This window comes from Ambystoma mexicanum, chromosome 1q, assembly GCF_040938575.1.
Source record: "Ambystoma mexicanum isolate Mex_15411 chromosome 1q, UKY_AmexF1_1, whole genome shotgun sequence".
NCBI lineage: Eukaryota > Metazoa > Chordata > Amphibia > Caudata > Ambystomatidae > Ambystoma > Ambystoma mexicanum.
The window spans coordinates 1,416,719,315-1,416,733,794 of record NC_090922.1 but is presented as its reverse complement, the minus strand read 5'-3'; the positions used below and the strand labels follow the sequence as shown (position 1 = coordinate 1,416,733,794).

The 14,480-nt window shown below is 47.1% G+C and overlaps 1 protein-coding gene across 1 annotated transcript in view; it reads left to right on the top strand.

Annotated features, from left to right (window-relative positions):
* Positions 1-14,480, top strand: part of TSPAN1 (tetraspanin 1) — a 283,028-nt gene that overhangs the window by 164,964 nt on the left and 103,584 nt on the right. Inside the window, exon 3 of the mRNA XM_069642288.1 lies at positions 8,294-8,500. Coding sequence (XP_069498389.1) covers positions 8,294-8,500 — 207 coding nt within the window. The remainder of the gene's footprint in view (positions 1-8,293; positions 8,501-14,480) is intronic.

The window sequence follows — 14,480 nt, the reverse complement described above, 5'->3', positions numbered from 1 at the left end:
GAATGTCACAGCGGATGCCCTCAGTGGGGGGGACAGTGGTCAGCTACGAGTGGGAGTTGAAGGTGATCACACCGGAGGTGGACCTCTTCGCTACGGCGGTAAACGCGAAGCTTCCTCTGTATGCCTCCAGAGGGGGGCTTAGAGCCTCCTCTCTGGGGGATGCTCTCGAGATTCCATGGCACAACATGAGAGCTTAAGCCTTCCCGCCTCTGCCTCTAGTTCATCGAGCAATTGGGAAGCTGAAGAACTCTGAACAGTTCCCTTCTGCTCATGGCCCCGTGGTGGCCGGCCAGGTTTTGGTTCTCAGAACTTCAACACCTGTCTGTGTTTCCGCTGAGCAGGTTACCAGTAACCCCAGATCTTCATCAAGGGGAACAGCAGATGTGGCACCCCTCCCCACAATCGCTCAGCTTGGCGGCATGGTGCCTGAGTTCAAGTCTTAGAGCATTTTAACTTGTCTACGGATAACATGCGTATTATCCAGGCAGCCAGGGAACCCTCGACCAGATCCCAATACAAGAGTAAATGGCTCAGGTTCTGTTGTTGGTGTTTGGAAAAGCAGTTGGATCCAAGGGTGGCTACGATTGACACGGTGCTGTCATTCGTGTCCTCCCTAGCAGAGTCGGGTGTTCACGTTCTGTCATGTAGAACTTACCTTTCAGCGGTTTCCGCTTGTCTTGCTACAGACCAATGCTCTTATTCTCTGAGTAACCAAGTGGTTAAGAGGCATTTTGCAGGCTTGACACGCCTCTACCCTCCGGTTTGTAGGCCGCACCCGCCGTGGGACCTAAATGTAGTCCTGACGGCGCTGTGTCATAAACCTTTTGAACCCATGGCCACGGTGGGCCTCAAGTACCTATCCTGGAAAGTGTCCTTTCTGGTCGCTGTTACGTCAGCGAGGAGAGTGAGTGAGCTCCAGGCATTGTCGGTGGAGCATCCTTTCTTGGTCTTTCACAAGGACAAGGTAGGCCTTCGGACAAACCCGGCTTTTCCTACCGAAGGTAGTGACCGAATTCCATCTGAATCAGTCGATCTCCCTTGCAGTCTTTTTTCCGAACCCTGCCTCGGAGGCTGTAAGGGTTCTACACTGTCTTGAAGTCCGAAGAGCTCTTAAGTTCTACCTGGACAGGACTTCCGAGCTTCGGAGTTCGTAACTTTTTGTGATGTTCGGTAGCCCTCAGGGCAGGCCGGCGTCTAAGGCATCTATTTCCAGATGGATTGCCGCCTACGTCGCGGAGTCTTTCACCGTCCAAAAGCTGAAACCTCCTAAAGGTATCCATGCACACCTGGTGGGGGGCAAGGCAGCTGCGGTTGCTTTTCGGGAATATGTTCCCTGGGAGTCCATTGCTAAAGCAGCTTCTTGGGCCTCCCCATCTGCTTTCTGTAAGCATTACAGCATGAAGCGCTTTGAAACACATTGTGTATAGGCGCTATATAAATAAACTATCATATCATATCATTACTGCCTCGATATGAGCTCTAGAGCTGACGCTCAGTTTGGTCAGGCTGTGCCAAAGAACCTGTTTCAATAAGGGGTATTTCCATCCACCCGTAGTTCCGTAGTTCCTGTAAGGAGTGTTTGGGAATCTCCCACAAGTATGAGGAAAGGGAACGGGACGTAGGAGTATTACCAGGTTACTCACTGTAGTGACCACCTTACTCCTAGTCCATAGTCCCCTTTCCTTCATACGCTCGCCCGCCGTCCCCCAATAAGGTTCCTCTGTTATTGCTAATGGGTCTTGGACCCTGTGATAGAAAGGACTGATGGGCGATGCGTGGGGCGGAGCCGAGGTGGGGGGGTTACGGCCGCGTGCCGGGCCCCCCGTAGGACAGAGGGACACATTTTTGAAAAAAATGTGGATGCTTTTTACAAAGTGCTCCGGTCCCGTCCCACAGGACGGAGAGATGCCTCGCAAGTATGGAGGAAAGGGGACTATGGACTAGGAGTAAGGTGGTCACTACGGTGAGTAACCTGATAATTCTGTTTTTCAGAAAATCGCCTTCCGTCTTTAGGCAAATAGCCACGTTTTTAGTAAGAAGCTTCTGCTCTTAGGGCTAGTGGGAGGGCGTTCCAGTTGATGGTTGCGACCGCTGGGGAAACTAGAATCTCCTCCTCCTCTGGCTTTTGCTTTTGGAAGGGATAGGTGGTGAGCATGGATGGCCCTTGCTGGTCTGGATTTAGATTTCACTATTTTGCCACAGGTATTGTGGGGCGGTGTTGGATAAATATTTGTGGGTGATGAATTTTGAAGACCATCCTTTCGGGAATAAGGAGCCAATGGACTCTTTCACAGCTGAGATGTGTTCCCTTTTTGGAGATGGTGAGCGCAGCTCGTAGGGTGTTGGATTATCTGTAGTTTAAGTTCCGTTTGGACATGCCTGCGATATTGCATTACAATAATCCAGTTTGGCCCCAGTGATTGCTCAGGATAGATTGTCTAGCTGCGTTAATGAGTTTGGCTGTGTAGGCAGCTGATGAGGCGATCGCGTTAGCCTGTCTAGAGAGGGAGAGGGATGCATCTAGATGGACGTCCAGTGTTTTTAGTGAGGCTGAGACGGGGTTCTGTATCCCGTTTATGGTGAAGGAGATGAACTGTGGGTCAAGTTTCTTCAGCAAGGCAGGAGATCCCACCAATCGGATGTTTTTTCTTTTTTTGTCGTTTAGACACGGATAGTTCTTTGTCATCCAGGTTTGAACAGATGCATAGGTGGTGTTGATGGTGAAGGAGTCCTTATAATCAATACCAGATGTTGGGAGGAAGATTTGAGTGTCATCGGCATAGTTTGTGTAGGATATGCTGATGTCATCCAGGAGGGCGAATAGGGACTTGGTGAAAATGTTGTAGAGGGAAGGGGAGATGCAAGACCCTTGTGGGACACCCCAAGGGGTGGGTATTGGTGGTGCACTGGCAAGATTTGAGAACACTTGTGGATCTGCTTTCTAAGGCTATCGCTTCATGTCAGAAGTTTGCTGCGTCAGTGAGGTGGCGGCAAAGGGTGTTGTGATCCACCAGGTCGAAGGCAGCCGAGAGGTCAAGTAGGAGGAAGAGCGCTAGTTTACCTTAATCTCTAAAGGTGTCTAGCTGATTATTTTTTTTTTTTAGGTCCAGGAGCGCTGATTCTGTGCTGTGTCCGGGTCTGAATCCAGTTTGGCGTATCTCTAGGATGTGGTTGGTTTCTAGATATGGTTGTATCTGGATGTATGCCGCCCTGTCCAAGATCTTTAGCAGCTAAGGTACTGTTTTTGGGCAGTAGTTGTTTGAAACTGAAGGGTCGATTGTGTGTTTGTTTTTTTTTTTTTAGTAATGTGAGGGCCCATGATTCTTTGAGGCTGGCCGCGACCAGGCTAGAGGTGAATGAGGCGTATTTGTTGCTAGGGCTTCTAAGCAGTCTTTGATGTTGGCTGGGCAGATGTCCCTTTGGACATCTAGATGGTTTTAGGTTTTTAAGCATGTTGACGGTTTCCATTTGAGATTTCCCTGAAGTGGAATTGAGTTGAATTAGGCGGTTTGGTTGAGGTAATGTGGGGAGGCTGGCGTTATATGGTTAAGGCTAGTTTCTTTTCAATTTTCAGGCGCAGGGTGCCAACTCTCTGGCGCATGGTGCTCTGGCCATTGAGGCACCAGTTGTCATCTTTTGTGATAGTGGGTGGGATGGGGCTTGGGGAGGTGAGGAATGAGACTCCAACTCCCTGTGAGTGTCCGTATGCTATTCTTTTGTTTTAGGTGCCTGCTTTCGCTGTGATGATTCTTTGGTTTTCAGGGTAAAAACGGTTTTGGGTTTTGGCTGTTGGGTTGTGATGACTGAAGGAGCTTTTTCCCCAGATGGTTTCTGCATGTCTTTTTATTCCATTTTTTGTTTTGCATACGCAGAGCCAGGAGTTCTAGGGTAAAGCAAGCATTGATGTGACTTGTTGGTTTGGCTTTCCTAGAGAGTAGTAGTGCACCAAGTTTACTGCTTTTGGTTAGTGTGTTGGTGTCTACAAGGATGTTTGATCTGTAGAGTTACGGTGTTCTGGGCAGAGAGGGGTAAGGAGGGGGCAGATAGTTACTTTGGATATCTTATGGGAGCTGCAGGACATGTTAGTGGGTGGGGGGCAAAGCCTGGATTGAATACTTTTCTTTTTTTTTTTTCGTTGTGGGTAGGAGAAGCTGATGGTGTGGTGATCTGGCCATTCAGGTCGACTATCCAGTCTAGTGTTCTACATTTGGTGTGCGTAGGGGCCGGAACAGTGTTTGAAACCTAAGTCTGATAGTGTATTTGCAACGGTTGTAGCAGTTGTCTGCAGGGTCATGAAGGCCTAGATTAACGCCCCAAGTAGTACGATTCTCGATGTAGGCTTGATTTATCACCAATCTTATGCAAGAGGTTGGCCTCAAAAACGGGAGGTAGGGCCTGGGGGGTGGGGGGGTGGGGGGGGGTCAATGGATAATGTCAATGGTGGTTCAATCTGAGAAAGATGTAAGCTTCACAGAGGAGCTCGCAATTCCCCATCCATAGGCCTGTCGATGGGTCTGATTTGCAGGAAGTCGCTAAAGATTAGTGCAACCTCTCCACCCCCCATATCCATTCTGTTGCATATAAGTAGAGTGAAGCCTTTGGGAAGAGCCAGGGTTAGGGATAGCGCAGAGCCTGAGGCTTGGTGGAGCCAGGATTACATGATGGCTAGCAAATCTAGTTAATTATTTTTAAAGGGGATTTTATGTCATTGATTTCTATGGCGGGGAGCGATTAAGCATTGATGAGGGCTCCTTTTGAGCAGTGTGGAAAACTGCTTTCGGTGTTGGTAGTGTAGTGTGGGGCTTAGGTGTTTATGTGTAGGTGCTGCTAGGTAAGGTGGTCTTGGTGTTTATGGGTGAGGCCTGGGTGTAAGTTGTTTTGGTGTTTCTGGGGAGGTGGAGACTGATGGGAGCAGTGGTGGGTTGCGTTTTGGTTCCCCGAGTATGACTGCTGCCCCTAGATGGATTTAGTCTGGGGTGGTTGTAGTTTGTAGGGTTCTTATAAGGCGGACTTCTAGTGTTGGGGGTGGATGAGAGAGGTAGCTGGGTCGCATTCTTAGGCTAAGGTGATGATGATTCCTTCTAGCCGTATTTGCTGGGAGTTCTGTATTTGGTAGATCTGTAGCCTATCCTGCTGTTCCATGCTGCAATGATAGAGGAATCGCAGCTGAATACTTCTGTGAGCTTAGGGGCTCTTAACATGGGTGGCAGTGTGGGGGTGGTGCCTTCCTTAGCTCTAATCGGTATCTAAGATTGGTCTGGGAGATCACTTGAATCAAGACTGTGACTGGTGTAGTGTAGTCAAACCGCTGCCTCACAGTTCAGTAAGGTGGGTAAGGGTATGCCGTGAGATATTGATGGCAGGGAGAGCCTAACGCTTGCCTTCGCTAACTGCATGCAAGCGTGTTGGAGGGCCTAATGATGAGGTAAGGATTGGGTGTAGTTTTCTGCCATATCCCCTGATCCAGGGTTGCAGTCGGGGCTGTGGTCTAGGTGCGTGTGAGAATTGGCAGCCTTGCGGAGGTTGCACATTACCACGGCTATGTGGTTGACCTTTGGGGGCACTGCCTTCATGGCCGGCAGGTTGGGCAGTGGAGGTCTACAGAACTTATCCGCGTAGGAGATTGGCAAAGGACTACTGGTGGGAGCAGGTGACGGGATAGTGACGCTGGCAGAGCAGGTGTGCAAGCCCCCATAACATCAACCTAGGAGCTGGATGTACAATTGTACGCTTCAGGCTTACCTTTTAGGTTGAGTCAGCTTGGAGCGGGTTGTGCCTGGGCTGGGCTGCGTCTATTGCAGTGAGAAGCCGAGATTGTTACTGGCCTTCACTCACAGCCTTTGGGCAGGTTTGGGTCTTTGTAGTATTGCTGGCCAATCCTCTTGCTTCATTTAGCCAGGTAGTTTGAAATTACGGTTTTAGTTTCCAGATTCCAGCCATCTGGAATGTAGGCTTTTCATATTCAGTTTTTGTGGCAATCTTCCAGACTTGATGGTGGAACCATTTTTTTTTTTTTTTTTTTTTTTTGGGGGGGGGGGGGAGATTTATTGTTGCTAGACGGTCAATAGGGTGAGGTGACGCTGCATTTTTTTTCAATAGCTGCCCATGCTGGGTGTTTCAATAGTCTACCATCCTGGGCACACATTAATCCATCAAACCACACAATGGGATGCTGTGATCAATTTCCGAATAGGGAAACCGAATCTGCCTTCCTTTACTGTAAATTTCAAGATGGTCATTGAGATGACATGGCCTTGATTCAGCACCCTGCGTGCATTCATTGAATACTTTCTGTATATCTTTCAGTGTTATTTTAGGGAAAGACATCGGAAGCATGTGCAATAGTTGCAATGTAGGGAGGAGAGCATTTTTGATGGGGCCAGTTTTGCCCCATAGAGTGGGGTACCGTTTTTCAAATCTATTGCCTTCTGATACCTTGTTTAATCTTTATTGACCAATAACTACCGAATTTTCTTTGTGATCTGAAATACTAGATATTTGAATCCTTCTTTGGCCCACCTGATTTGATGACCAAATAAGCTTTTGAAAAACGCCCTTGTAATCTTGACTTTCGGTTTTTCATGTATTTTTTTTTTTTTAAATTAGAAAATTGACATAGTTAAATATTAGTTATGATTGTTTTATATACGGATGACTTGCTCATTTAGATGTCAGACTGTTTTTTTTAAAGTATATCCCTTTTGTTATAGTGCTTCATACCCAATGTATCCATCTTCTAACTGCTGTACATATATAATATAAAATTGATACTTTGGAAAAAGGGCAGTCGCATGTGCCATTATTGATTTAGCAAGCACGTTTCTATATATTCAACTTGTAGAATACGCACAAAGATATTTCCCATTACAAAAGACACACCGAGCTTCAACTGAACGGCACCTACAAGACACCTAACCATCCCCTACTTCCTTCCCTAGAGCCCTCTTAACCGAGTTGACTGCTTTGTTGTGTTTGTTTTTTTTGTTTGTTTTGGTCCTGCCCTCCAGCTTCACTGACCCCTACCCCACTTAAGTGTACCATTTAGACAAATGCATGCCTCTCTGACCAAAGCTACAAGTGTGGTACAGACAGGTGCAGATTACTGGCTATCTGCAGGAGGGGTTATGTAAACTGTAATGCTGTGATGTTTTTCAACTGTTAACTTCCATCTCTGCATGGGGAAGTGGAGAGCTTCCACGAAAGCTCACAAATATGGCCTGATTAAGGTATCAACTCGTTATCTTCTGGATCAACATTCTGTTGAACTCCTGGTTAACATGGTACAAGCGAACTGAACTATATAATGTATACATTGCACATTTCTGGTTTGTCGCTATTTGCAAATGCAAATGGGTTTGCTTTTATGCTTTAACTTGAATCGATGTTCCCAGATCCTCTGCATGTATTGTTGCATTGTACATCTGTGAGTTTTAAGGTGCTACTAGCAGTCCCTGACGTTATCGTAAGCTGATATGGAGCTCCCTCTCTGCACCTCTCCCTTCCTATGTAGGTGAGTCATGTTGTGGGTGCGTGTTTGCTCTAGCACGCCCTAACCATTGCAGACCTCTGCACGAGTAGTGATGAAGCCTTGGTTTTGCCGAAAACGGCTGTAAAAACAAATTAATTTGATAATGCACTTTTCGAAATAATCACTTCCTAGTGTATCTAACATTACACCTTACTTCGTGAAGCAGATTACGGAAACTTAGAATAAGCATATGCATTAGTTTCTAATAAGTTAGTATTTGCAGATGGGTAGTTTGGTGCACTCCTGTACACTTTTGTCGAAATACCCACCTGCTTTGTATAAGAGATCAAAGAGATTGTAGACTTGAATCGTGGAGTGTGTAATGTACACTAGTTGTTTTTCACAAAAGCCACACTAACATTTAAAACGATTGACACCTTGAGCCATATATGCTGATTTGGATAGCCTCTGGGTTAGGATGAGAGGATAAAATGGCTGCAACATCAATCGCTCCTGGAGTCCACTGGATGTCTGGGGATAGGATTCCTTTTCCTATCCCTGTGCAGAATGTAAGCAATATTGTGCACGTGCTGTTATGCACAGACACCCTAAGAGTATATATGAGCTTTGTAAGGTACTTACTTGTATTTCAATCATGCAGATCCCAAACTTTAGATTGCACAGCTTTTGGATTTATGCTTGAATGCAATCATCTGGGTTGTGCTGCCAAGCCCAAACTCCAAATATGTTGGTATTAAATGCATAAATACATTAGAGCATCTATTTAACCATGTTTTCCCCTCTTTTTGTATGTCTTCTCTGTAGCTTGGCGGAGGTACGCTGCTGGGAGTTGGTATCTGGGTCACAGTGGATTCAAAATCATTCCTCAATATATTTGGCGCATTTGCCTCCGATTTGAACCAGTTTGTGAATGTTGGCTACTTCCTCATTGCCATTGGCGCCGTGCTTGTGCTGCTCGGGTTCCTTGGATGCTGTGGGGCCCAGAAAGAGAGCAAGTGTCTCCTCATTACGGTAAATTATGTTCTGCTATCTGTTGTAAGACTGCAATATTGGGTAATTTTGTGGCACTGCCCAATTCAATTATAGTAATATTGTTAAATGTGCTAAGCAAAGAGAAAATCCTGTTTTGGATCATTTGCATTATTCACATATACTATTTGTTCATAATACTTAAGGGTGAACTTCAAGAAAGCTGCTTTTTCAATAATGGGCTGTTCTTCTATCCACTCTCCCTCCATTTTCCCCGAAAGGCAACTGTTTCATGTTTCATCGAAGGGTTTTGTTTCTTTAAATTTGTCCATTGTAAAATTACAATAATTTGGTATTGGTCACAAATGCTGTAGAAGTCGTTTAGAGCAAATGCAGTCTGTAATTGGTGACGATCTTTAAACTTGGTCGTCTCAAAGTAGCTTTCTCAAATTTATTTTCATCCCTGTAATGCTGCAGAAGCCAAACGGAGTAATCCTAAGGCAGTCTTCAAATTAGGGTTGTGGGGCGATCATTTTGCTGGGAGAACGCTCTACATAACATTGTGCAATTGATCTGGTTATTCTGAAAACGAGAAAACAAAACAAGAAAACAATCTGCCACAGAGCATTAATTTGAACAACCTCTTTTCCCCATTCAAAATGAGAAACTCCAGCAAGCAGTTAAACTTATTTTGCTGTTTTTACCTATGGACACTCTGTGCTGTGGGAGGGCATTTTATTTATGAATCTTGTGTAGTGCTTTTATCCAAACGCTAGACCAAGGAAAATATAAATTGACAGACTACACCAAGAAAATAACTGTGAAGGAATAAATAATCTAGGAAGCCGGTGATTGAAGATGAGATTTGAGACGTTTCTGAGAAGTGAGGGACAGGAACGAATAGCCAAGGTGAGGGAGTACCAAATTTGGGAGCTAGAAGTAGGTAGGAGTTGAACCATGAGGTTGTACAGGGAGGATTGGGAACGGGCAGAAGAAATTGAGCAGTGGAGGTTGTGGGAAGGCTGATGCAAAGAAACCAAGGTGCTGAGATAAGGCAGTGGTTGGGGGTGGGGGGGATGGACAGGACATGAATACGCTTGAAAACAGACTTGGCAAAAGATCACACCTTAGTGTCATAGGATGCTAGTGAAGATGTGGAGAAATAGAAGTGCGACAAAGGTTTCCAGACTGCGGAGTGAAGGATTTAGCGAAGTGGAATAATAAGTATATAAGGAATAGTAATTAAGTCGGGAAAGGATGATCATTTGTAGTATCATAGTGGAAAAAGCGGTCAGAAGATGACACATTTTTCAGATATTAAAGAGATGAAATTGGCAAGAACGCACAATGGAGGACATGGCTTCTGGCCACTGGGAGCGGCCTTTTGGGGCAAAATGATGTGTATATAGCCACTTCCTTTGGCGCTCATATTGACATACATTTTATTTTTTTGTAAAATGTGTGCGGGAGGGTGAATGAGTCTTGCCGAAAACGGGACCGGGCATCTGTGACGTCATTCCCCAGGCTTCTAGTCTAGAAATGTAGGCAGGTATGCTGCCATGCAGTTGTGTGTGTGTGTGTGTGTATATATATATATATATATATATATATATATATATATAGTTCATTGTGTGTCCCCATCTAAACAGAAGTCCATGGCAAATCAATGCAGTTTTGTGTGCAGCAATGATTTGTTCGCTGCACATGGCACCACCCGGTTGGTTAATGGCATCTATGTTGTGCTCCCATATGTAACAGCACATATACCTGGAACAATTTGTGTATGTGGCTCGGACGAGTATGCCATACTGTGCCCACACTTTAACACACAAAGCAATCGAAGTTGCCTCAAGTTTTACATCCACAAGGCCAAACGCCCTTGCTACACTCCAATGCCATGATTTTCACCAGCTGCAGGTCAACACTAAGAGATGCTAATGCCAGCTCTGTTAGATAAAACATAGGCCTGCCATTTATTGCAGAAATAACCCCTGCGTAATGGTGAGGTAGTGGCTGAGAACTGTGGACTCTTTGCCATGCATTTTGTATAAAACGCTTCATCAGCTTATTACTGGTTAGTAGGAGGTACAATCCTTTCTGTGCATTGTTTATTTGGTGTCTCTTGTAGGGTATCTTTTCCTGTATACAGAAATAATTCCCTAACAGTGTTTCTGTATTGGGGGTTGGGCATGCTCACACCGAGCCCCAGCCCTTCTAAAATTCTCCAGAAACGAGAAGTAAAAGTCTTTGTACCACATTTGAGTGGCTGATGTTCGAGCAATTGTATACTTTCATCCAAAAACCTAAGCTGTTTGAATAAGTTAGTATGACAAACATTTTAAAGTTAGGGTGAGTGTTGTGAGCTGTGATGTGAGCACCAAGCCATGCGCCTGTAGAGTTCTTCAGCATGGGGTCTGGTTTAGATTCACATTCCTATGAATAATAATATAGAATATTCCCTGGAAGGCCAGAATCCTCGGTAAAAGAAGGAAGCAGTATTGCTTCAAAAGCTAGATTACTGCCTTTCACCCATTATGCAATCGCTGAAGACCGGGTCATACTGCACTCCTAAAATAGTTCTTTTGGATGAAATTTCAAAGACGGCCGACGTCTAGTAGCTGTGGTAACGGGGCTGTGTTGGCTGTTAAGTTTCGAAGATCTGCACAACTAGATCAAGTGGAAAGGCCTACTTCGCGCCATGTCGAAGGAAGGCAGGAGAAGTCTCTTCAGGCTCTAGTCCTGGTGTGGCTTGCAGAACATCTATGTGAAGGACAAGCACACTAGATGTATGTCTGCATCCCAACCATGAAGAGGACTGATGGGACATCTGCCATTTTCATCCAAAATGAAGAGGGATTGCTACAGACGGTTGGTGTTATTTGGCATTTATATACCGCTCTATATATCATTGGTATGACCTCAATCGCTGGTAGGTTGAACGCCCTCGGGGACCGCAGCCCAGATCAGTTGAGAGAGTAGGGTGCTTGGGTGCACCAGTTAAGTGGGCAGCTAATGTAATGGTCTGATGGTCCACTGAACGAACGACCACTGAAATAAGGACATACCCTGTCCTGTACCTGTCCAGACCGTCCAGCCGCCAGCGCCACAAAACATTTGTCCGCTGTCCCCCATCACTGCCAGCACGCTGTCTTCATTGTGCCTACCCAGCAGTACTGAACGAGTACAAACGTTCATCTCTACCGACCTTGCCACCTCACTTTGCCGCCATCGGTAAGCCCCATGTATGGAATGCTGAATGCAGGCAGCGCGCATAGTGAACTTCCAAGCCAACATACTGCTCATGCCGCTCTCGGGCCCAATTACTCTATTGAGCACAACCTGCAATGACGCCACTTGCTAATGGTAATGATTCAGTAAAAACACCACCTTTATAGCTCTTCACTACAACATGGCAATACCTGTGTTTTACGTGATCCTCCCTATTCACTGTGCTTGCAGTTAATGCATATGTAATGTTTTAAACTGAGGAATACTAAGAGTGATAGTTACGAATCTGGGAACATGTCTCCAGCCCAGTTCCAACTTAAGGCATGCACCAATAATCTAGCTATGCCTGCCCTAGTACCCATGTATGCCTCTAGCATCTAAACGTTAAGGTACACCAGTACACCAACCCATCTGAACAACTCACTGTTCTCCAGCATTGGATCTTTCATGGATTCACATGCTTAGAATATTCCCCGTCGTCAGACTGGGAACCCTCGGTACACATATATATAGTCATTTCCAATAGGAAAAACTTCTGCCCTATCCCCGTCTGCGTCCTCTACGGGGCCGCCCACGTACGCCCCGTTGGACGTGATGGTATATAAGCCCCGCCCCCGCGGGTCCCTTCAGATTTCAACCGTCTCCAAAGATAGTGGGATCTCCTCGTGTATTTTCTTCAAATACTTATCGATTGTTTCTAACTCCTGCGAGTTTGTCTGTTTGGTCCGCTTCTAACTCCTACGAGTTTTGTTAGTTGGTCTGGCAATAATGTCGGGTAAGCCTCTTTTCCGCCCGTGTGCCACGTGCGGTCTAAAGAAGGTTTATGAAGGGGATGGCCATCTTGACTGCATCTACTGCCTTCACCCCCACCACTCGGCGGACCAATGTGATATCTGCAAGGGGTTTTCCCAAAAAACCCTGAAGGACCGGAATCGGCGACTGGTCTCGTGGCTGAACGACGGCGCTGGAGCGTACCCTCAGTCGGAGGTAGGATCGGTGCGCAGTATCGCCTCAGCGAAAACATCAGAAGCCTCCCGAGGCTCACATCCGTCGGAACCTCCGGCCAAAAAATCACGACCTACGGAGAAGGACGTGCCTCGAAGTCATTCCTCTAAGGCCTCATCGAAAGAATCGACGAAGAAATCATCTTCTTCTTCTTCTTCGTCGAAGAAAGATAAGGACAGGCCAAAATCCTCCTCGAGCGATCAGAAAAGATCAGCTACGAGTAGAGAGGCGGATAAACGCAGGGAGAGCTCCGCGAAGGCGGGACCGCCTAAGCCACCTGCAGGCCCTCCGTCGACGACGGCGACGATCCAAGTGCCCACTCCGTCACAGTCCCCCGCCTTTCAAACGGGCTCATCGTCGACGACGATTCCCTCGTCGACGGAGTTCCAGGCCTGGAGGCCAGAAGCGTTCGACATGGGGCTACCCGACACACTGCTACAAGAACAGGCAGTTTCGATCGCCTCCAAAGAAGACGACGGCTTCAGAATAGTGAGCCCGGAAGACCTGGGGCTACGGCCCAGATTTCCTTCTGGTGCAACCTGCTCTCAAGTTTTCACCCAGCCTCCAAACGCCCAGGCTACTCTCTCCATGGAGGTACTTTCCTCCTTACACTCGCTCTTGAAGTCCCTGGACGAAAGGCTCCCACCTGTTCCGACGACTCCCCTCGTCGACGAGCCCGGACCTTCACACCGCCCGACTAGATCGGTCGTGGGCCCAACTGCTCCAACAGTCCAGGAAGAAGGTGAGCTCTCGGACTCCCTCTCTGAACAGGGGTCAGCTTCTGATATCTCCCTCTCGCCGTCGAGAGACCCGTCATGGGTTTCGGATGTGGAGGTGGATCCTCCGAAAAGTCCCATTCACCCATCTCCACCGGATGACATAGGGGCCTTCCATTCCATGATGGAAAAGGCCTGCAAGGAGTTCGGTTTGACCCAACAAGAAGAAAAGAAGGACTGCTTCCTCTTTGACCACATGGGCAAGAATAGGCGTTCTGTATTTTTCGATACCGATACTGGACCACGTATGGAAAGAGGGCGTCCAAACTATGCGGCATCCATTCTCGGAACCTGCGGTCAAAGGCCGCGTAGAGAAAAAATTTAAAGTTCCAGATTCGACGCCAAAATGCCTCTCTGCGCAACCCACGCCTGACTCGGTGGTATCGGCGGCGGCGACGAGAAAGGCAAAGGCCCAGCATAAGTGCTCTACCCCGCCGGACTCCGAAGCTAGACGCCAAGACGCTTTCGGTAAGAAGATCCTGTCAGTGGGAGCGTCAACAGTGAAAGCGGCGAACTCCCTGGCAATCATGGCCAGGTATGACAGGGAGATGTGGCACAGACTGGCACCCATTTTGGACCACCTCCCAGAAGAACACAGAAAATCAGCTATGTCCCTGGTTCGTGAAGGAGAAGAAGCCTCGAACCATGCTATCAATATAGCGGTGGACCTGGCAGACTCGGGGTTCAAACAAATTAACAACGGAGTGGTTCTACGACGCCAGGCCTGGCTCAAGTGCACCAACTTTAGACCCGAGGTGCAATATAAGGTCGTCGACATGCCTTTCGAAGGTGACCACCTGTTTGGCGAAAAGGTGGATGAGGCCTTGAAAGGAATGAAGGAGGACTCTGAGACGGCGCGCTCGCTGGGCTCTCTCCAAAGCGGTAAGCCCTTTCGTTCCTTTCGCCCCTTTAGAGGAGCTACGGGAAACGCACGATTTGCGGGATCCAGGGATAGAGCATTCGGGAGGTCTTCATATCCGTCCCAAGGCTATAGACGCGCCTCACAGTCCTCG